Genomic DNA, 23,932 nt, shown 5'->3' on the forward strand with positions numbered 1-23,932 from the left:
GTTGGCCATGTCACCTGTCAAATAGAACCTGCCACAGCCATGCTCGTCATTTTTTGCACGACGGTGCCCTAACTCTATTGCCTCAAAAATTGCGAAACTTAAGCTTCCTGTTTAAGGGTATGATGCGACATGAAGCCCCTTGATGGGACTTTAATGCGACAGCGTTACTGGCTCCCCCATGCGGCCGTTCGAGTACAAGCTTCTCTTTACTTGCCTAGTCATTAACCCCGCAATTTGTGCCTCTCTTACCTCAAATATGGCCATGGGAAAATAGTAAGCTACACATTAGCTGAAAACCACCTGACATATACATAACACCATGCTTTAAACAAGCAGCCAGGCCGTGCCTGCTTGCCTACGGGTAGCGTGTCCGAATCCCAGTTTCCATTCGCATCTAACACTGCAATCTACGAGCTGCCCGAATAAGCAGTTCCAACTCACGTGGTCTCGTGACGTCACGCAACCTGCCACCTGGATAGTTCTCGGCCATGCCACCTGCCAACAGCCACCTGTGACGGGCAAGCTCGAGATTTTTCGTGCACAACGCCGACGATGCCCTTTCTTGAAAGAACGGGACCCTTCACGCTGATACGTTCATATCTGAGGGTGAAATGTTTCTCCAGTATATCGTATCTTACGAATAATTGCGATTGTCTTTAGTGTACCCTTGCTTATAGCTTCCGTAATGATGTATGTTTACTGCTTTACACGCGCAAAGCTACTGCTGCTTGATTTATTGTGTAGAAGCACACTGCTGCATTATGGAAGAAGAAGCGCGGTTATGGAAAGAATCATAACATCAGAAGAAAGCCGCTTTTTGTCATTCGCGTAGTATTGCTACGGCTGCATGTTTGTTTAATTATCAACTAGAAGCGGACACCCGCCCCTTCTATACTAGCTCTGGCAGAGCACAGTGCGTTGAGATTATATGTCATCCGACCGAATTGTGATGATCACTATTTTTTAGTTTTGCAAGCGCTTTGCCCTTAAACTTCGTCGCTGTGTTTCAGATTTTACAATGGAGATGTGCCTACGCTTGTTGTCAGCGACCTGGATTTCTTATCCTACATTCTAGTGAAAAACTTCGGAAACTTTATGAATAGAGGGGTAAGCCTCGTAATCAGTGTTTCTCATTTGCGTTGAAAAACGTTGTTTTCATACCCACTCTGTAGCGTGCTTACAAATTTAGACCTTTTCATGTTACTTTATCTTTACGTTAAGTATTCTGGAAACATCATAAAATTGTGCCTCCTGGCATGGAAGGAAATGCTACCTGATCATAAATCGAATAAATTATTAAACCAAAATATGTTTATTTATCGCCAGTCTGCATGCTTTGCAGCTTCAACTTCAGTTATGGAGGTCGGCTGAAAGCATTGCTTGTTCTCTAGTGAGTTGTCTCGTTTCAACATAGTTAGAGAGCCATGTAGTCATTCTTTTAGCGCGAGAATAATAAAATTGGTATATTATTCATTGTTAGTTTACGCAGCGGCAGTAAGTGATTCATTTGGCGCTGCACAGACGACCATGCCCAGTGACGAGAACCATCCACGTTTGAGCCAAGGACTTCTGAACGCCCGCGACGTGCAGTGGAAAAGAACCAGGAGCCGCATTTCGTATGCGTTCACCGCCTCTAAGTTCAGACAGGTGCGTCTCTTGCGAGGTCACGAGCAACGATCTCCTCGTGACGGGGATATGAGCTGATTGGTACTGTGCTCACTATAGTGTGCTGAAATGGGGCATACGTTACAGTACGTTTCCCATCGGGGATTTAACCGCTGTGCCAGCAAAGGTATGAGTGATGGGGTTACGACACGTTTAATTCTCATTTGTTGACAAATGTGTTTACTTTCTGGAACATAGGGCAACTCCTGAGAAATGCTGGTGTCATTCTAGAGCTCCTGAGTAATTCGAACGAAGCAGTGCAGATGGGTGGAAAGATTCGGTAACTCGACATGGTCCTCATTAAAACAGAGTCTACCGAACCGCAAAGGCTTTCAGGCAACCGGTAGCCATGATACCGCAGAGCCGAGCGTCAATTAGCGGTTCTCATGAGGACCGCACCTACGAGCACGCCTGATGCCCAAGGCCGTACGGACGCTTCGAGAAGAGACGTTGTGGATAACTATTATTTTACAACATTGCACAACCTTTCAGAAAACACACTTTAGGAGTGGCACGTACTGAACCGCTCAGTTGGCATACCCGTTCTACGCATTGTTCTTATGTTATTTGTAACAAGCGGTAAACACTACAGGCTGGTTATGCGGAGAAACCGGAATCGCGAAGTCTTCCTGTAGTGTGTCTGTGGACACCTCTATGCCAAACCCGGGGAACAAAGTAAAACCGAGGATCATCAGGCATTGCCTACGCTGCAATGGGGGGTGCAATTACATTGGCTAAGAGGCCCTTCAAGGTTCCTTAACTGTAGATTTTAATTGGCAGAATAGAGCATATGAAACCCTCGAGTATCTTCTTTGGGGCTTCAGTCTTTTCTCAGGGAGTAGTTGTCCCTGTACGTTGAGTTTCGTGTCTGAAAGGAGTCTGGCGTTTTTGTCTCGTCTAGAAGGCTCTAGGCGAACAGTGAGACTTTCGGTAGTGTTTCTCCGCATTCCTTGTCCCTACTAGAAGGCAGCAAGACAGCTTGACTGTGAGCTCGCATTGCTCAATGTTAATTCATCTGAAATTTGGAGTAACACTTCTCGAAGGCTTTCCATCAGTCGGCGCAAGCGGAAATGTGTGCCCTTAGCTCTGACGCCTGATGATGCTATGGTAGGTCGACTGTCGTTCCCGGGGCCACCGGTGGTGTTCGTTCAGATTGGAGAGCAAATTATGTTTGCCGAATTTGGAATTCGTCACATTTTGACGCGACCCGTCAACAGTATTTGCACTTAACCTTGAGGCGCTCACTGACAACGTGTGCACATGGTCGTTTTGGTAGGTATTTCCTCACCTTGACGACGCGTGCGACCGGTTCCTGGATGGCCTGGACACCAAGGAAGGGAAAGAAGTCGGCACATATGATCTGTTCAAGCTCTTGGCGGCGGAGTACATCTGTAGAAGTGGCTTCGGCATCCCTGATCGCTTCCAGGATGAACCGGATCATCCCATTGTGCACATGGGTATGGACGTGCTCCCGGGAATCATGACAGGCCCCATTCATATGATCGCCCGTGAGTCCCCGTGTTGGGTTGATTTTGCGCTCACTTTTTCAATAAAATGACAGCGAAATACGTGCTTGCCTTCGGTATTTGGTTTAGGTTAAGCGCTTACTCTGCCGTCCTTTCCACAAATAAGATTACTGAAATTACGAGGACGCTTAAGCTTCGCTTTGAGAGTTAACGCGCGATAATGCCTTTAACACCGTCTTTTAATTTTGCGATCCTTCACATTTTTGGAGATATTTGCAATTTTGAAATTATTATTAATGTAACATCAATACACATCCCAAACACTCACTGAGAAATCATAAGCATGATAACGCGGTTACTAGGTGCCCCGCTACTAACACGCTTGCACGAATTTTCGTGACCAACTCGTTGTGCGCCCGGCTGGTATGCGGATCACCTGGATTCCAAACCAAATAGCCTTAAATTTAGTTTATTGAATACCTTCTTTTTTTTCTGAAATACAGCATTAGAAGAACACCGTCACCAGTTTTGATTTTATTTGTACCCTACCCCAATTCATTAACTTCATTTTAAGGCGGCGTGTTTGAAATTCCCGCGCGATCTCATGTAGCTGTGACGTCATGACTTCGTAGACCAATTAGGATTTTTCTCGACCGCCGTCAACGGCGACGGTGGCGGCTTTTCGACTAAACGAGCTGTATATATACGCTATAAACGAGCTGTATATACGCTATCATGGGAAATTATACCTTGCTGCTCAGTTGTCCGAAGGAGCCCGAAGTCTTGCAAATAATGGCAGTGTTTGACATCGATGTGCCGGCGTGGACCTCTTTCAAGCAGCGGAAAAGTGTCCCTCAACTGTCCGAAGGATTCCGGAGTTAGACTGCAATATCAATGCACTTAACTGGGCTAGTTTTGAACGAATTCAGGCATTGTGCTAGCGCACAAAGAGGACACAAGCGGCGGGTAGGCGGACAGGACAAACGCTAGACTTACAACTGAAGTTTATTCCGGAAAAGACACACTTATACTTTTTTTTCTCTCTCTCTTTTTTTCCCTCCTCCTTAACATGCTCCACTAGTGCCGCCTTCAGTTGCAGTCGCGTCAAAAGCGATAAAAGCGACTTAAAAACGCCACGTTTACAGAATGCACTGAAAAGATTATGTTTGATTAATCTGATATGCAAATGGGACGAAGAGCATGAGGAATACGGTACGAAAAGACCTTACAGAACCAAAATATAAACACAAAATGAAACCGTTGTGGCGAAAGAATTCTTCAAAAGGTGACGTGAAAGCTAAAACGGTCATGTGTAAAGGCAAGCCGAGGTGACGCTAGATGAAAGAGACAAAACAACCATAAAAAGATAAAAAGTGCACCGCGATAACCCAGCAACAATAGAAACAGCAACAATTAGATGAGACAGACAAAACAACCATGAATTGATAAAAACTACACCGTGACAATCCGAGCAACAAAACGAGCAGGAGCTCCAACACAAGTAAAGAAGAACCAAAAAACCTTTGGCGCAACCCCAGGCAGAAGTCTTAGGACAGAGGAAGGAGTGATGGGAGAAAACAATTTGCCCGCCAGATAGTACCAAGGGCCACGACGTATCATCAGCTACTGGGGATGGAAAACCTTCATAATTGTTTATAGCCACCATACCTTTCTTGATATTCCCATTCTTTATTACTAAGCGCGACAGAGGGCTTACTCACGCATTCATCTCCTGCCTGTTTTATATAGAGGGCCTCAAGGATTTCCCTGCTCTCCCTGGTAAACGTCTTCCCTGTGGCTGCGGTCTCCTAATGTGTCTTTTCCTGAATAAACTTCAGTTGTAAGTCTAGCGTTTGTCCTGTCCGCCTACCCGCCGTGTGGTTCTCCTTGTGCGCTAGCACCATACCTGAAGTAGACTGCAATAGCCTGCTTTCTTTCGAGAAAAAAAAATGAGTTAATTTAGCTGATGCATTGCTTAGGAATGCGCAGCGTACAATTAGGAGAGCGACGATGTTTGTCTTTAGCTGAAGCATGTCCGGGGAAATTTAGCGGGAAGCTGCAGCATTGACTGCGGCTTTATGCGATACAAAATAACAATAGAAGGAATATTGCTATGGGCAGTTTTGAACATTGAAAGCATGAACCGTGTAAAGACATTTCATTACCTCAAAAAGCAGAAAAGAAATGTATATGTAAACCTTACTTTTGCCACCATGCAGTAACCATGAATGGGGTTTATTCTTGCTATCAATCTCCGTTAGCTGACATATTTTAGAGCGTAGGCTTCTCAGCTATTCCAGGGGTACAAAGTTAGAAATTGACTGCTTATCCTGACTGCTTATCCTGCTTTGATCACGTGGCCCGGTAGAGGCCAAGTGAGACTCAGCAGTTGTTTAAGGTGTTGCTTCTGTATATCACTGTATAGTTAACAATAAGTGCGAGTATATAAGATGTAATTACTAGTTAGTGATAAGGTAATTAAGTAGCAGGTAAGTATAAATAAGCATGAAATATAATTAGTGAACCATGTGATATATTTTTGGAGAGCTCCTCGCGAGCGAGAGCAAGTACAATAAGGTGATTTAGTTGATTAACTCGCGGCATTTATTATGTATAATTGGCATTCAAATATAATGAAATTGTGCAGAATATAACACTCGATAGCTACTGAGGAGCACGTTATAGTTACACCATTGCTTATTCGTTGTCAAACCATGCAAAATAGAGCTTACGCTCGGCAAACTATATTTGACCGTGATGATTAAGCCCCAACAATTTTTTTCTTGCATAAACATGTACCAGTTCGCTTCTCCGTTGAGCAAAACTGGATTTACCCTTTTTGCCATATACAACAAGCTCGATACCCGGCCATCATTTTCCTTTATTTTCACTTAGCTGTAGCTGTAACACGTGTTACTTGCTGCCCAAGGACAAGAATGAATGAATCCGCAGTAGTTGATTACCGCATGGACTAACGTATGGGGCAGAGGGTGCCATCACGTTGTTTTCTGCTTAACTCTAAGGCCACATATTACGTTATTGACTGTCTTGTTAACGATATTTAATTGTTGATTTATTAAAAGATCCATTCCAGGCATCGGGAATTAACCGAGGGCAATTGTTTACAGAGCGTAAACAAGCGCACAATACCGTTCGACATAAAACAGTACAATAAAATCTTATTAGAGCTAATCAATGACCCAAAGGACACATTTTCAATAGAATAAATGACATGCACATTCACAAAATTTGCTATGTACACATACAGCTTGAAGCAGTCTTCACAAACATGATACTTTATGGAGTGCTTTACGCGAGGGTGGTTAAGGAGGGCATAGCGAAGCAGGCAAGCTGAAGACATGGTGTCGGAGCATAGCCATTTGATTTTACTGTTGAGCTTTTCTCTGGAACACAGATGCCCGCAGAAACAATGACATATATAAATTTAATATTCCTTCTCATCCTGCGCCCTTGACTCCGATTGCTTACTATCGTGAACGATATGAGACAGAACTAGAGCGCACATGAAATAACCTCGAACCAAACTAGCCATCTCTCGAAGAAGAAAGATGAAAGGAAGGTGCGGCTCTGCCAACTTCTGACCCAATCCCAGCACCCATCAGCAGCTGGGAGCGGCGACGGGCCGCATGTTAGCTGACTGAAAAATCAGGAGAACGCCTTTGACAGGTGGTAGTTGGCAGGTAACATGACCAGGCACTGGCTACCTGAAGGGTCTCACGACGCCTCGAGGTCACGTATCATGGTAGAGATGAGAGAAGATGCCAACCCGGGTGGCTCGGTCATGTGAGTGGAGGGTGAGAGGGCAATGGAACCTATCTTTGAACTGAGAGGGCGACGTAGGATTGGAACCTTCATATCCGGAGTCCTACAGTCATGTCCTAAGCATGCAGTTATGTTAGCATGGCCTTGTAAAAGCAGGGATTCATATCTACAACAAGTGGCATTTCACATATCACGGTAGCTTACGACTGTACGTTAATGAATGTGTGTGAGAAAATGAAGAGGGATACGAGTTAAGGTATTGGAAATTTGGCGAGTACCAAAGTACATATGCGCGACCGAGCTGCAGACTAGAGCCCATAAACGCCATGCGCCATACGCTTAAAGGCGAAGGTAAAGTATCCCCAAATATTTGCCACATCTTTGCATTTCAATATATACCAGTTTCGTCAAAACCAAACAAATGCCCGAACTCTAATCGCTTACATTGACCCGAGTCGAAGGTAAGCTTCTGTCACACGTTGCCATAGCAGAGCACGACATTTCTTGGAATGTTTGAAAACCATTAGTTATTTTGCATACAAACTAGCTGCATAAATGATTTTCCGTACGCGTAAATTCAGTGCGAATAATTGTCGCGACAACGTGTGCAGAAGGTTTGAACTGCTGTTGTATTTCATTTCTGAATATCACAGTGGGCTTTTATGGTGGTCACGTGTAGGAGTTTCGGTTGCCTGATATGTGCGTGGCAAAAATGGTATCTTGTAGCCTTCACGATAAGCGTAAACATAACAGAATTTATGACTCAGTTCTCAGGCTCTCAATAAACTCACCTGAATGTGAACGCTTAAAATGCGATGCTGCCTTTGTGGCCCTACTTGGAGGTGTATTAAACTGTAGAAATACGCCAAAGGTTGCGACTGCTTCTAGGAGATTGGCTTCAGAAACAGGAGTATTTTCATTTCAGAGTCTACAACTACCCTCAGGAAGGCAGTGGCGCCTTTGATGTGGCTGAACAACAAGATCGGACACTTCACCTTCGATCGCTTCTCGAAGGCCGTCTACAAGGCCGTAGAGATAAGGCGCTCCAATCCTCTGCCCGTAAGCATTGCTTTAGCTCCGGGGTGAACATTTCACACAGCTTGCCACAATTCTCTGATACAAACGCAAGCTTACAATTTGCACACATGTTTTAGCAGCATTAATAAGCACCAGAACTTACAGTCCTCGTGCTGGGTTGTCCCAGGGTTAACTTTGCGCTACTTGCTCTAGCTGTGAATGGCGGCGAAAATCGGTTACTCGCATAGCAGTCGCTATCGCTTGTATGCTAATGATACGACTGTTATTCGGACGTCGCGATGACGTCAGCAAGCTGCAAAATGAGTTTTTACCAACTCCGCAGAACCTCAACTATGAACGCAATGAACCGTAAATAAGAACACATTGTGCAGGCTAACACGAGTTTTAAGGCAAAAGTCCTTCTTTTCTTATAAGTAAATTCACTCAAATATGCTGACAGAGGGTGCCCGCACGAAGTGACACGAAAAAAACAATGTCGCGACAAGGTTTCGAACTTGCTCCAGAACGAACAAATCAGCTCCCCTGGCCCAAGCACGAGAGCACTGTACAATATTGCTGTTTTTTTTTCTTCATTATGGCATTTATTTTACTGAAACAATTTTCGACTGTGTAGGGATTATTAGTAAATTAGCGTCAGATGCACTCGATGTACAGTAGGACATATACCAATCAAGGAAGCTGTGGACAAGGGGCAATGCAGAGCACCACACTATAAGTAAGTGCCACAATGGTTGGTTTTAAAAAAAAAGATTTACAATGGCGGTCCATAATTCGCGGTTTCCAGATGCTGTGTAATCTAATTAGAACATGGCTAAAGGCTCCTCAACAAATGGCAGTGCAGTAGTGTATCGTACAGGATGCTGTGTCAAGTCTTTTTCTCCATGTCCTTTGCATACCATCCCAAAACAGTGTTGCATCTTTGCAACCGATGAAATAGTGTAACGGGTTCTGGAGAATCACAAGGCGGCAATTTACCGTGGCCTCGAAAATGCCATTTTTTGCTAGCCACGTTTTAGCGGACAGAGTTTCAGTATGCAGTTGACAAAAAAAAAAAAAAAAAAAAAGAAAGCATTCGAGCATGGCGAATGAGGCATTTTTCATACTCTTTGGGTAAATCAAAATAAAGAAACGGTACATGGCTGGAGGTAAGAGCAAGGAAACTTAATCCTTATAGAAAAGTTCCCCCTGCACTCAAAATAAAAATTCGGGGGGGGGGGGGGGGGGGGTTGGTAGGTATCGAATAGCATGCACCTCATGCATTACACCCCATAAGCAGGAACGATCAGAAACGTTAGGAGATACAATCAGATCCGAACCTATCAACGCGGCCGATCACGCCCCGCTTAAAAGTGAAACACATAATCGAGCTGTGCAGTGAAAATCGTCATCTCCATCATGTTCCAAGTGCAGCACACTCTCGCGCTGTGTAGTGAACATCGTCGTCTTCGTGAACAGCCCTCCACTACGGCGTCTTTCATAGCTTGAGTCGCTTTGGGACGTTAAACCCCATAAACAAAACCTAACCAAACCCGTTAATGCACAAAAGCGCAAAATCTTTTACTACTTCTTCACTCAAGTTCAGAATGTCTAGTGGGTATTATTCGCCTAGCAGGAAAACTGTATTTAGAGCAAGAGAAAGCGTTGCTTTCCACTCATACTTATAGAATAATCATTGGCAGAATGCGATTACAATGTTCCTTTTTATGTTGGAGCCATTTATACATCAGCCCTCATCTGCGAGGTTGGGAGCTGGGAATGCTGGGGTATTCTGGGGCACTTCAAGGCATCCATAACGCTGGAGCATGCGTGGGAATTCATCGATATGCCGCCTACTCATTTACCTTATCTGTCGAATGTACAAATTTCTAGGGTTCTTGTGCAAGCTGATTTTGGTGCTTTATACACATTTGTAAAAATGTGTGTACTGTTCATTTCTGCCTTTTCTTATAGACCGGAAGGCAAGACATTCTGCAAGTATTGCTGGACGCTGAAGACAACTGCGAAGAGGACACAAGTGGGGTAGAAAACGGTGCGCTCATGGCTGACTTGTGCGCAGCCGAAGATTATTATTTGTTCTCAATATATTTTTACTTTTTGCAGTCATAAATACAAATGTCTTAATTTAAGCAACTGAACTTAGGGGTGCACCCAAAACACCTATATTTGTCTCGTAGGTAGAAACAGCGGCAGCAACAGGCTATAATGATAAAAACAGGTAGTATGCATACCTAGATATTCGTGTACACGTTTTTTGCAAGAACCAAATTATCTGTCAGTAACTGAAATGATGCGTAGAGTATCCATAAACACATCCAAAAAGAGCATTTTCTTTGACACATTGTTTGCAAGCGCATAGTTTTGCCGAATTCACGATTGCATTCATAAGGACTGGTAGTGATACCTCTGGATCGTTCTAGAAACAATTGGTTCTTTGAGTGAATATTAATGCCTTCATAAACGTAGTTGACAATTGTATCTTGGTGCACCCTGAGCCCTGACACCATTCAGACAGCCCATAATGCAATATTAAAAAAGCTCCTCTTCTACGTCATTCTAGGTTATTTCAATGTCAAGAAAAAATTGTCCACTACGGAGATATCAGTCAACACCGGCATACTTTTAGTCGCCGGGTAAGTACTACTACTCTACAAGAGTATGAGTTTCTCAATGTTTTCTGTGTAATGTGCCAGCCACAGTTTTGTCGTCTTTGTGCAAGCGCATGGATCATTGGTTTGTTGCAGGTTTGGCACCACTTCCATTACCTTGAGCTTCGTGTGCTACCTTCTTGCAAAACACCAAAGCGTCCAAGAAAGGGTTAGAGAAGAAGTTAAACAAGTGAGAGAAAAATATGTAAGCACTTTTCAGTCCTTCTCCGGACTTGGATATTTTTGTGAACAACGAAGGCTAAGTTAGAAACATAAGTAGTTTGTATGAAATAGGCATTGCACGCACCCTAATAAGCAGTGAAGAAATGGCTAAATATTAACAGGAATATGATTCCAGGAATCGTAACTACTTAAACTTCAATGTTTCATATAGCTGGCATCTTCTGAACTCGCTACATATTAGTCCAGTATACTATAGGGCAGGCTGCTGTTTCAAAATGAAAAAATTGGACCTATATGTGCCGACATTTCCTTTAGCATTTCTAAAGAAAAGATGGCGTTCAGAAAGCTGCATTAGGCTTAACAGTAAAAGTAGGCAGGATAGCAAGTGCTGCCAAGATTGTCAGTGATTATTCGAGATTTTTGTTACAAGGCACTTTCGATCTCGGCATTACGAGCAATTGGAACCAGGGAGCGCTGCGGAGGTGAAGCCGTTGTGCACTTTCTGGAAGCAGCTCCATCGCTTGCGCCTCCCGCCACGTTCCGTGACAGGCCGTACACATTAATTCAACCTTCGTTCATCGCCACCAGGATTACTTTTCAAAGAGCCGCCTGAAGTGCCTTCAGTTTTCACTGAGCAGCGACAATCAGCCGGCCCTCAGAAGCATTCGTCGCGCGCTGGATGCCGTTTGTGGATGTCAGACCATTCCCTTTGTGTAGCCTTAAATGGTGCGATGTACTGTATGCGGCTACGTTCCGGTAATATTATTCACTCCACCTTGAGTGCAGCCCTTGTTATATAATGTTCAAATGTTGACATACGTTTGTTATTTGATACCTGCGGCAGTTTCTGTGTTTTTTATTCCTAGCGCGTCGCATTTCGGTGCTACTGTACAGCTTGCTCCGCACAAACTACTGGGTGCGCAGACGCCACCGGCCATTACTCACATGCTGCGATCGACATTAAATGCGAGAGGCAGTCTATCTTGGAAGTGTAGAACAATTCGCCGAGTTCTTTTGCATAAAGTGGTCTCTTGGAGGCTACATGCTAGGCGTCCTGTTCAATGGCACAATTAAGGGCAGCTAAAAAAAAACTGGGTTGTGCCGTTCGTACAACAAATTTGCTGAAAATTTTTAATCGATGAATTTATACGGTCATGTACTTTTCTCATAGAAAATTCACCGCATGGATGCAGGAAGTTCACCGCTTTGATCAAATTCTTATCGTATGGTAGAAAGCGCTACTCAGAAATCATTATTCATGAATAGTAAATTATTATCCAAGAGTCTCCGCTCACATAGGAAGCCAAATTCTTAGCCTAGAGGACGAAACGACCGACGCACGAAGCTGCCACAGAATAAGGTTGGAAAACTCTCAAATTTTAGCACGATAATGTTGAAGAAAGCGTTTTGCAGAGAATACACTGTTGCGAACGGAGCATCATGGGAATGGCGCTGGCAGGTGGTAGTTGGGTGTGCATGGCAGAACACTGATTCTTCGATGGGTTGCCAGACGTAATGAAATTACTTGCTGTCACAAAGTTGGGCACAGCTGCCAACTCTGGTTGCTCGTTTGAGGTGAGAGGGCAGAATAGGAATCAATGTTTCAGGGCTCTTGAAGGCCGTGTCAGGCATGCTACTTCTATTGCACTCCGACACCTTCATACAGCTGGGTAAAACAAGTCTATATAAGTACGTCGCATGGTCGCTTACGAGCGGTAGGTGAACAACATGGTAACTTAGTTCTGTATGCTGGTAAGGTTGTCCGAGATATTAGGGGCACAAAATTTCGGGAATTTATTCGCAGTTAAAGGAGCAGGGACTACATAACACGAACGAGGAACCGCAACAGGAACCATTAAAGCTTTCGCGTCATATTCTTAAGGACGGAGCTTCACTTTGACCTCATAAAATGATTCCAGTTTATCTTATCAAAGCAAAAGCAATACTTTTCTAAACGGCACACTGATGAAATCAACATTTCTTTAAATTGTAGATTCTTGTAAATCCCATGGATTTGCTTTTGCTGGATGCATTTTTGCTGTTTATCCCCACTAGTCGCAAGGTCGGTTTAATATTTCGTTTTTCGAAAATCAGCCTCTTTTTGGAGCTTCACAAAGTCGTTCCTTGTAGCAGAAATGTATGCTTCTGCGACTGATCCCACGACTGCTTGCTTGGCGCCGGTGCAGGGCTCCCTGGATTACACGGCCGTCACGCAGGGACTCAAGTACACTTCACGCGTCGTGGACGAGACGTTGCGCCTGCTCCCCGTGGTGGTAACGTGCGTATCTAACACGTCTCTTGACTCTTGTGCTCCTTCCTCTTCATTAATTGTCAAGAGGAGGGGCTCTGACACATTTTGCTTTCGTGTTTTATACGGAAATGCAGGTTTACGACCAGAACAGCTCGTGAGGACTTTGAGTACGATGGCGTGCGTTACCCCGCTGGCCTTACCGTTATGGCTCCCACAATGGTAGTGCAAAAAGACTCCAGGTCCTGGTTTGATCCAGAAGCCTTCGACCCCGATAGGTAAGCAGTGGAGTTCATTTGATACAATAATTACACGGCTCTGTTTTCAAACGCCTTGAAACCTGCTTAAGAGAGGAAGGGCCGAAATGACTCTGTAGGCACTAAGCGGGAAGTTATCGACCTATCTAAACATTTAAGCTCTGTACGTTTTTTATTCTGTCCTGTTATAATGATATTGTTCGTTGCCAGGTGACCTTTTCAACGGAAAAACGGCCGTAGTTGGAAAATTGGGGCCTCTTTAACAATATTAACCTTTCGATCAAAGAAAACCTTTTTCAATCAAAGGCCGTTTTTCAGCTTTTCATTCCGTTTTTCATCTTTCTTGGTAGACGTCGACTGCTCCCGCTAGAAGGAGACTATCGCAGGGGCTTGTCGTTAAATCACTTAACCTGATCATTACACCTGGTACAATCCAGGCGCTGTTGAAAGATGCGGTCGAACATTGAGCCATATCTTGCTATCGTCACCGTTATTGCAGGAAGCCTACTTTATCTGAGAGACATCCGCTCTGAGCTAATCAGTGGAAACATTGCTGCATGTATTCAGAGAGTACTCTCGTCAGCGTGCTGTGGCAAGTTTTCTCAGGAACGCTCGAGTTTTCTTCCTTGCACCTTCCCTCCGGCTAAATGAGTGATCTATACTCTGGTGTTGCCCAGGGACAACCTCCTCAGCTCTTACCGCACTATTGGTATGATGATTGACTTTTTCTGTGCTATTCTGCTTCTAAATTTGCGTTGACAAGTTCAGTCCCTGTCACGCGACCCCGTTTCAGCGGGAACGAAAAAAAAAGCACTGGTTTACTAATATACCGAAACGCCTGAAGGAAACCCCATAGGCGGTCAAAATCAGCAAGCAGCCTTCTCTTGCAGTGTTACTCATTACCCAAAATTTACGCGAGCTTATACAGCCCGTTCTGTCAAAAAGGCGTCGCAGGAACCAATAATTGAGAAAAACTGTGTCGCAGGAAATACGGACGAGGCACGAGGTGAAAATTGGGACGCAACCGTTCCTTGTACAGCGTTGTCATACCATTCGCTTCTCATTTAGCATTTAGCGCAGAACACCGCGTTTTCCATGCGCGGTACTTCCGAGACCGCGGCTCCAAGTCGCTTCCCCCATCACGAAGCAGGTCGTGCTCACCTCTGCATCTGGTGCTTGCCTTCAAGCGCACTTCCTCTGGACGGCTAGCGTAATTCTGTAAATAGCCCATTCTGGCAGTGCACCGCTCCTTTTATAGTACCCGGCGTGGTCATGCGCTGCGTTTGCACTCGCAGGTTTCTGCCGGAGAACATTTCCCTACAACATGGCATGGCTTACCAGCCGTTCGGCCAGGGCCCGAGGAACTGCATCGGCAAAAGGCTGGCGCTCGTCGAGATCATCTATACCGTTGGCCGCATCGTAGAGCGATTCAACCTAGATCTTGGGCCGTCCCAAAAGGCAAGCCATGAGCGTGCTGTCGCTTATCGCGCTAGCTTAGCTGCAGGCTCTAGGAGGTGAATTATACGCAGCGTACTAAGACTTATCCGAGAGAAAACAAAGAAAATAAAACGCAGCCCCGATTAACAACGTAATGCCGGAGTTATATTAACACAGTCGAAGGTTTACTAACGCACGCTCTCTGACACCCTGGTCAAAGACCTCGAAATATGTGCTGGCAGTTATGGTCAGGCACATCCTCATCATCATCGCCATATGCCCAATTACGTCCACGTCAGGGCAAATGGCCCTCCATATACCTCCCATTAACCCTGTTTAGTGCCAGCTTCGTCAGCCTATACCCCTACAAAGCCCCTGATCTAATCCACCACTCTTATACACTGGTGCCCCCTGCTGTGGTTTGCCTATCTTGAAATGTACTCCATTACCACTACCAGCCATTGGTTCTGACGTCTTCGCATTACAAGGCTGTGCCATCTTGATTTCTACTAGAATTTTATTAATACACGTTACATGACATGGCAATGCCCATTTCTTTTTTTCACTCAGTATGTAATTAACTCACTTTGGTTCCCTGACGCACTTGACTCTTTTCGTGTAGCTTAACGCTTCGTACCCATTTTTAGTGCGATAGCGGCATAGCTCAAGTTAACCGTAAATTCCAAGGCCTCAAAGGAGTTTCCTGATTGGCCAAAACAGCTGTGACGCCACACATTGTGACATCATTCTGCCACCGTCACGAACTGTCCCCCAAGGAAGAACGCTCTTACGGGAAAGGACAAGTGGTCGAGGGGGAATCGGACAACGTGCAAACCGGCGCACCAACTATACGCCACAAAGAAGTATTCGTTAAAGGCGGTACTTTAGAGGCCTTATGCGGATGTCTAATACATTAAAGTGGAGAGCAATCACAGATCGCATTGCATCAACGCTTAGTTGAAAGTAGTACCACTATATCCCGACTAATAAAAATTACTAATTAGCAGTAGTATATGTCATACTAATTAGAGCTACTAATAAGCGTTTCTACATAAGACCTGTACCGATAAGATACAGCCGCTATAGACCTTCCCTTGTAGGGAGACAGATGGACTGATGATTCCGCCTCTCCTACTCTCATTTTATTTCACTCCGTTGTCCTAAATTGCGGCACTACTTCATGATAAGTCAAAGGATTCTGTCACAACCTCTAAACTTCGCTGCAATTTACAAACTGCTTTGTCCTTACGAGCATTACTTAGTATGCATCCATATTAACTCGACAGCCTAAAGGCCCTGTGCTCCAGAAAATCCCACGTTGTCAGCGTCGACAAGAAAAATCGCAAGCGTGTCTCAAGCCGGTGGTAATTTGCAAGTGTCATGGCCGTACACTCGTTGATCCGCTGGTTGTGTGATGTCTCGAGTTTGACAGGAGCTTCCTGCTTGGGCAGCTCCTATGAAATGGAAAGAGTGATATGTTAATCCGGGATCTTCTCATTCCAATCAGACCGTGATTTTAACAAGGCCGGTACGCCTTCTTCCTCAGCCGTGAACGTCACGACTGCGGGTGGGCGATAAAGGGTCGGCAAATTAAACTGCGAGCAAAGCGGAAAGGTGAAGCCACGTGAATGGACTGAGATGCGCGCTCGCAGCTGCATATACATGCTGACCTTTTATCGCCCATCCGCAGTAGTGACGTTCTGCTGGGGTGCGCTGGCCTTGTCAAAATCTCCGTATTGACGGTCAGACACGCTAATCCTACGCCACGCGGGCATTTTCTTATGGCTTGGTTTAAAAGGCTCTTTATATCCACCGTAATCTCCGGATTAATCGCACCCTCCACCTCTTTAGGCAAAATATCGATCTTGTCAAAACCACCGAGTCATCGCCCACCCTTATGCCAACCGTGGGTCTGTAATGCTCGGAAATACTCTACCTCGACAGCAACCAAAAAGGCATAAAAAAGGGGGCTGAAAGAAATTTTCATTCACGCATTCTCCCGAATTCCGCAAACACAAGGTCAAAAGATGTCGTGCAGAAGAAAGACGAAGGTAGTTTGTTGGCTCCCGGTACGGAACAGGAGGTCACTAGCTCTCTGTACCGTGATATGTATACGCAGTGCCGACACAGGTGGCGAAATTCGATTTCTGGACTACCCCTGCATAATGGAAAGGACCTAGTCACAGTTCTGTGCGACAGGCTGCGCTTGCTTTCTAAGGTCTATTTATGTAAAATAGCATCTCATGATTAATTTGATTGCATCTCTTCTTATGCTATGCTAGATGCAAACAAAATATTTACATTTTGAAGCTTTCTTTTTTTTGTCTGGTTAATGAGACATAGCCCACTCTACTTTCTGAATTAATTTCAGGTCGCTGGGACGATGGTTCGGCGTATTGCGGAATATAGGGTGCTCTTTCTTATTTAGTGGCTTGCGGCTATATATTGATCAGAATGTGTGAGATAATAGAGTCACGAATTAAAGGGTTAGCAACTAAGCGAGTAGCAAAACGCATGTACAGGGTCGCCCACTCTTACAGTAAACACGCGAACAGGTGGCCACTCTTTTCGGAGCCTCATTGTGTCCTACGTAACTGCAAATAGAAACTAAATGACGGCACATCCTAAACCCTACTTCCTGGTCCGTCTTTTTCGGCGCCCCTTTGCATCAACATGCAGTCGTGTCAGCAGGAATTAAGCTTTAAATAGAGCTACCACCTCCTCGCGTGTTTACCCTCATGACGGACGCCCCTGTGCGAACGAGAATTCTGCAGTGGAGTTGTAGACGGGAGCTACTAACCTTCTAAAGGCTGAGCTTACATGTCCGTCATTTTTCGAATTTTTGATCGACCCTTTATATTTCAGCGTAATGTTTTAATCGATGCCATGCTGCGGCTACCCCGAGTACTAGTCTAAGAACGGTCAGCGTTCGCTGAACCATCTCGTTTCCCGCTTTTCAAATGTATCGACTGCACATTGAGACGTTACTGTCGTATAGTTTCTTATAAAAGGAAACCTTCATTAGGAGCGCGGGTACAAGCAGGTGGCACGTTAACGAAATATAAGGACCGGTCAAATATCACTGCGTAATCAGTAAAGGGGTCGTGAAACGTTGTCCGGAAATTTTGCACGGCTTGTGCAAATGGAATCCTTATCCTTCATGATATAATATACCTAGATTCGTTTCATCGCCCGCGTTGATTTAATAGCGACAAAAACAGAATTTCGGTTTCCTAGCACGCCTCCTCCTCAACTAAACAGATACGTCATAGCGCTAAGCCAATGAGAAACTCCCGTTGCCGGAGCCTGCTGAGCCGAAGTCGACCGAGCTCGGTGCATTTATAGAGGTCATTGAGGAAGGAAACAACTTAGGAGAGGCCCTTGCCATTCCCAATGCATTGGAGAAAGTGTGGCGGAAGTGACGTTAACGTTTAGGGTTAGCCAAGTGAGGCCATTAGCAATGGTGACGCTGTTGCTATGAAAACTCGGGCCACTAGCAACAGCGTTGCTAAGGGCCCTAGGTACGTGAGCATCGCGGAGAAAGAAAATGCGGAGGGTAAAGGAGGAGGAGAGACGTTGCAGTCCGGTCGTGGCCCGGCCGCGCCGGCTTCAAAAAAAGAAAAGAAAATGACGTCAGGGCCTCTCCTAAGTTCTTTCCTTCCTCCATGATAGAGGTTCTAATTGTGCTCTACTCTACTCTCACACAGTGTTTTTTTTTTTTTTTTTTTTTTAATATGGCCGTCGTCAGAGCCGCCGCAAAAGCTGGACACATTTTATCCACGACAGCATGAGCCATTAAAAGTTTTCGCCTTAAAACGCCGCCAGCTTTGATGCAACAACCGTAATTTCCAAAGCACGGTACCTTTGTGGCCGCTGACGTTGGTCTCTGAATCACTTCCAGGAGAACCTTGAACTTCGCTTCTACTCCATCGTGTGCGAACCCCGCGAAGGCCCGTGGATCAAGTTTTGCTCCCTGCCAAGGGAAGAAGCGCAACCCTGAGGAGAGAAGTGGCTGACGTTTGTCTTTCTTGAAGCTGGCTAAAAACTAGTGTGCGTACAGCCAGTTACTGCAGGTTCATGCAGTGGCAATAAATTCTTCTCCGCGATTAGTTATTGCGCCTTGAAATGAATACAGACGGAATTAGAATTGTCCGGTGTATCGGAGCGGCAGTTATAGATGCGCTCAAGGGTCTAGCGATACACTTTAGGCAATAGGTCCTAAATAAATTGCCATTTTTTACCTCGGATCGAGAAGTGGTTCGTGTAAGCAATCTCCCTGTGAACCAGGACCTGCTTCGAGAGTTTCCTCTGCGTTTGCTTCTTCCTTTCCAATGTCATATATTGCTACGCGAACCAGTTTACAGCGACAGGGTAAACAAGCGGCTACGTTTTGAAACGTTGCATAAATTATCCACTTGTGACTGACAATTTGATGTTGTTACCATACTGTACCAAAATATAACTACCATGTTTCTGTGCCGACCGTACCACTCATAGCGATGTGGCTGTGTTTTTTACGTTTGTTGAGTCCTTTTTGGAATTTACCAGCCAACAAAAAATGCATGTTGTATAATTCGGTGACCTCAATATTGATATTATGAATGTAGACCATACACAGAATCAGATTTTGGAAATGTCGTTATCTTATGGCTACGAAACCACCATTGAAATGTCTGCTCTAATCGGTTGTAAAACAGACACCTTACTTGATATATGTTTTACAAGTTTTTTACTCATCAATACCAGGTCTGGGGATTTCTCTTCGGAAATATAAGCGATCATCTTCCCTCTTGTGCACTTTTTTTCTTATAAGAAGGAACTTTAGATAATCCTGTTTATCATACGTAAAAACCTGTGCCTAAAGAACATTGCTGAATTTTGTTTACTGTAATCTGAAACTAGATGGGTTCATGTATTTAAAACAAAGAATCCATGTGCCGAGTGTAACATCTTTACAGAGGAAACATTGCCTGCGTTTAACAAAACATTATTATTTGACAAAGAATTTGAAAAATGCAGGAAGGGCAGAATAGAGCACACCTCTAGTGGCCTTCTGAAGAGTATTAAACAAATGTGTGCTGCTTGCACGATTTCTTGAAACACATTATATAGCATTTTCAAGGGTTTAAAAGCTTCGCAAAATTTTTTATCGAGATCAAAACAACGCAAAGTCATTTTTTATCGTCTAAGTTTTTCATCTAGGCACAACTCTAGGTTTATTTGGCAAGGAGTCAATAGACTCATCGGAAGAAAGCAGCACATTCTTCATTCGGAAATTTAATGCGAATCAATGGAGTTCTCTGTAGCGTTAAAGGGCCCCATCTGCGGTCGCACTAAAGGTCAAACGTGGCAACCGGCCGGGTTTACGCGATGGGCTGAAACCTGGCGTAGATTGCTTACGCAATAATAGTATGCAATCTATCAGTGTGGTGTCCGCTTAGTCTGCGGGCTGTCACCGAATTCCACTTTCGTCCGTCGCAACCCAATTTACTTCAGCGATCAATCTTCAGTGAAGGGAGAACCAATGCGGGGTTTCTAGCGCTTAGCTAGACCAACCCCCACTTGGACAGGGACGATAGCCCATCCCCCACTCTTTCCTGCCTAGCCTCTGCTATAGAGCCACAGAAGGCTGCCCGCATAATGTCCTCCAAAGAGACTGGTGTCACCTCAATGATTAACGGCTCGTTATTTTGTTCATGGTGCATAGCAAATCATCTATCAAACTCTGCTTCGAGCTTCACCGTGTATAGCCGCGTATGGAAGGGGCGCATGGAAAGTCACTCGATCACTGCTGTCGGTGGAGAAAATTTATTGGGCGCCAGCAGTGCCGCGCTACCAAAAGATGCAGCGATCGGCAGGCCGCATCGGTGATCCGACGGGACAGTTGAAGGCCTCGCCGAACTCTTCCATGTTCCTGAGCGGTACGTTGCAGCGTTGCGACCAAGGCGCGTAGTTATGCGCCTGTCCCGCGCCGGCCCTGGCGCACCACTTGACGCACGAAGAGATGAAAAACAACTGCTCGGCGTTGAAATCCAGCTCCTTGAGCTTCTCCTTGTCGCCCAGGTTGGCGTAGGCGTTGTAGGACGACACCAGGCCCGCAAAGTCGGCCATGTTTTCGGCATCGGCTTCATTCTGCATGAAGAGTGGCAAAGCGGCTGCCTCTGCATATGACTGTACGCAATGTCTATATATGAAACTGATCCGATATAGCACGTCAGCGCCAACTTTGCGTCGGTATGTTCGACCTACACCGGCAATATGGAGCTTTTATTAGCTTTTTATGGGTGTTCATCGCATAACCTGTGGCTTCTAAGTCACCCACAAATATGCCCTGACCTCTCTGAGTATACCGTCCCCCAGCTCTCATCACAGACAAAGCGTCCTTAACCGCACAATGCCGAGAAGACCAATCCACAGTGCTAAAGAGCTAGATTAGGGAAATTAAAGGTAATTGTAGCCTAACTTTATAGACGTGGGGCTTGCTTTTGTGTCGTATGCAGGTTTACAGATGTGCAGTCGTGCGCGAGCATTGTCGTTCATACCAAATGGAATGCCCACCATCTTAAAATGTTCGTTTACTTTGCTTCTCACAGCACCGACAGAGAGCTCCATACAAACGAGCTCACCCCTGTACATGAAGTGTGCTAACTTGAAGCAGTTTGCACCGCAACATTGTAGGCGTTGCTGTGAGTACAGTGTATAGTGCATGCGTACCTGCGTCGATCCGTGCGAGTGCCGGAGGCAGCCGAGGCGTTCGTTGTACATGTTCTGTGAGGTGGCCGACCACCAGGCACGCTTGCTTCCACGTGCATCCCACTGGCTGCCGACGGGGTCGAAGGCATGCGTGAGCTCGTGGCCCAAGACTGCGCCCAGACCGCCGTAGGTGAATGCCTGGGGCGCCGCCGTCGAGAACAATGGCATGCGCAGCACGGGGGCCGGTACCACGATGCGGTTGCGCATTGGATAGTAGAGCGCGTTGGTGCTGGCCACCGAGTACCTTCGCAAACAAACAAACAGATCGCAGATGTGATCCTCAAGGAGGTACGCCTCTGTATAGCTTAAAAGTGACTGGATGGAGCAATATCGATTGTGAGCTATTAATAAGTGAGTGAGGGGAGTATACGCAGATATAAGTGACTTTGTTCTGGGACAACACAAAATTAACAATCCTCTGCAGTTGAGGGTCACCAGTGGCAGCTGATTTACAGGCCCCTATCTCCGATGAGGAAGGACAAGGCTGGGTTCGAAGGAGCACTTCCGCTACAGGGAGGGTAGCACGGGTATGAAAGTGTGTTTTAATCTGCTTTTGTCTTAACAGGGAAGGTGCGAGGGGTGTCTAAAAAATATTAAGCTTGCCGGTTTGGATGAAAACTGAATCAAGATCACCTCGTTATCACGTTACCCCAAACTGATGTGCACCTTCAGCTCGCCCTCCCCGCTTTTCTCAATCATCACGGAAATAGGGACCTAGATAAACCTCCATGACCAATGGTTATCGCGCTTGCCAAGTCCTCTTTCAAGACGCTGGCTAGCCAACTAACGGTTCCCTCCCACCTGATCATTCTGTACTTTCAAAAGTGCATCATCCCTGCCGTCTCTCTATCCTTTGTTCAAGAACGCTTTGAGTGCCTCTGAGCTCAGTCAGCATTCACTTGTCAGTCCTCACCAAAAACTGCTGTGGTTTCTGGTCATCCATTGGACAGTCAGCTGCATGGCCTTCCGCCAGGGCTCCAGGAAACCGCTGCCGACATCCGGGTAGGAGGCGTACACACGGTCGATCGCATTGCTGGACTCGAAGTAGGAAGGATAGCCGACATGCGTGCGCATCGCGTAGACCTTGTTGATGGCCGTACTCTTGGTAAACTCATCCAGCCAGGTGGACGAGTCGATCTCGTTGAGGACCGACTTCCGCATGTAGTCCGTCATGCTCTTGGCCGCAGCCACTGTTTTCTGCGGCACCTCCTTGAAAAGGTACCACGAAAGCAGAGGCACCTCCATGGCTCGCGCTACAGCGCGTAAGCACGCCAGCTTGGCTGAATTGGTGTCATAGTTCACGGCAATGATGGGAGACGAGAGCGGCATTAGCATGCGAAGCAGCTCCCATGCGGTGAGCAGGCTGAGGCGCGCACTGCCGAGCCTTTTGCAGAGACGGGCAAAGCGGGGCACATCAGGATGCTTCACCTGCGCAACACGACTGCGTCAATAAGGTCAGTGCCACGTACTAAGCATCAGCGTGAGTCACCATCAGCGGGGAAAACGTGTAGACTTTCGACGGAAATAACTGTCTCTGTGGTGATAAAGCTCTCATTCAGGGGATCAGGGCTCGTATTCAGAGTTTACGTAGTTTTCAGATCTGTCGTTATCTCCCTGACCTCGTCATCTGATTGGTGGAAACACATTGGTGGCGCTTGACGTCACTACCACTTCTGGTTCCGACGTTTTCACCAGACAGATGACTCGAGGTCAGAGGGGTAACGACACTTCGGACGAGACAAACTCGAAATAGTGACGCTGATGTCCCCTGTGTGCTCGGTTCTCGCGACTAAAGCGGGATTTACACTAAGGAGAATTCCACGTCTCTCTGGTAGTGTTTTGGGTACCGAGGTGTGTCTAAGAAACAGCTACAATAAAGTTATCAATCAAAGGGCGTGTCTAGCGTGGGGACACGTACCAACCACATCTGGGGCGTGCGGAAGCTTTTCTTCGACTGCACAAAACGTGCAAACTTCGCGCGTGTTACTGTGCTTCTCTGGGACGACCAACGGCCATCGTAGCTATAAGTGGTCCTCGCTTCGCCCGCTGTGCCTCTCGCATCGCTTAGGATGGCGTTGCGCAGAACGATCTAGACTTCATTTCAATTTGAAGGTACTTTTTGCGTCCTTCCACGTGTGATGATGGTCCGGCCAAAGATGACGACAACTGCGAGCTGCACAGATTCAGCGTCTGGCAAGATGGAACTCTATCTGCGCACAGTCTCACTACCGCCTGACTGAGCGGACCTGACAAAATATATTTCTGGACCCCAGACAGTGACATCGGGCTCGTTCTTGTACACCACAGGATACACTGGCAATAATTAAAATTAACCCTCACAACAGGAGCAGCTAGCGCCAACAATACCCGGCACTCTTGATTCAATGCGAATCACGCTACGCTTATACGAGTAGTGACATCGGGCCAGCCCCCGCTTCCGGTCCTCCGTTGTAATGC

At 45.9% G+C, this 23,932-nt stretch overlaps 2 protein-coding genes across 2 annotated transcripts in view; one reads left to right on the top strand and one right to left on the bottom strand.

The window, feature by feature from the left end:
- Positions 1-14,849, top strand: part of LOC146196246 (cytochrome P450 3A5-like) — a 36,868-nt gene extending 22,019 nt beyond the window's left edge. Inside the window, exons 4-13 of the mRNA XM_084596957.1 lie at positions 1,011-1,107; positions 1,522-1,647; positions 2,942-3,173; positions 7,840-7,973; positions 9,903-9,981; positions 10,510-10,582; positions 10,694-10,802; positions 12,967-13,058; positions 13,166-13,306; positions 14,581-14,849. Of these exons, the coding sequence (XP_084453083.1) occupies positions 1,011-1,107; positions 1,522-1,647; positions 2,942-3,173; positions 7,840-7,973; positions 9,903-9,981; positions 10,510-10,582; positions 10,694-10,802; positions 12,967-13,058; positions 13,166-13,306; positions 14,581-14,803 (1,306 nt within the window). The 3' untranslated portion in view covers positions 14,804-14,849. The remainder of the gene's footprint in view (positions 1-1,010; positions 1,108-1,521; positions 1,648-2,941; positions 3,174-7,839; positions 7,974-9,902; positions 9,982-10,509; positions 10,583-10,693; positions 10,803-12,966; positions 13,059-13,165; positions 13,307-14,580) is intronic.
- A 5,705-nt stretch (positions 14,850-20,554) lies between these two features.
- Positions 20,555-22,579, bottom strand: LOC146196247 (neprilysin-1-like). Its single transcript, XM_084596353.1, has 3 exons — positions 22,389-22,579; positions 21,437-21,719; positions 20,555-20,854 (listed from the first exon to the last, which is right to left on the bottom strand). The coding sequence occupies exons 1-3, from the start codon at positions 22,547-22,549 to the stop codon at positions 20,555-20,557; spliced, it is 744 nt and encodes a 247-aa protein (XP_084452479.1). The 5' UTR covers positions 22,550-22,579.
- Positions 22,580-23,932: the final 1,353 nt, after the last annotated feature.

This window comes from Amblyomma maculatum, chromosome 3 (assembly GCF_055883805.1).
Source record: "Amblyomma maculatum isolate TAMU_Amacu chromosome 3, ASM5588380v1, whole genome shotgun sequence".
NCBI classification, from domain to species: Eukaryota; Metazoa; Arthropoda; class Arachnida; order Ixodida; family Ixodidae; genus Amblyomma; species Amblyomma maculatum.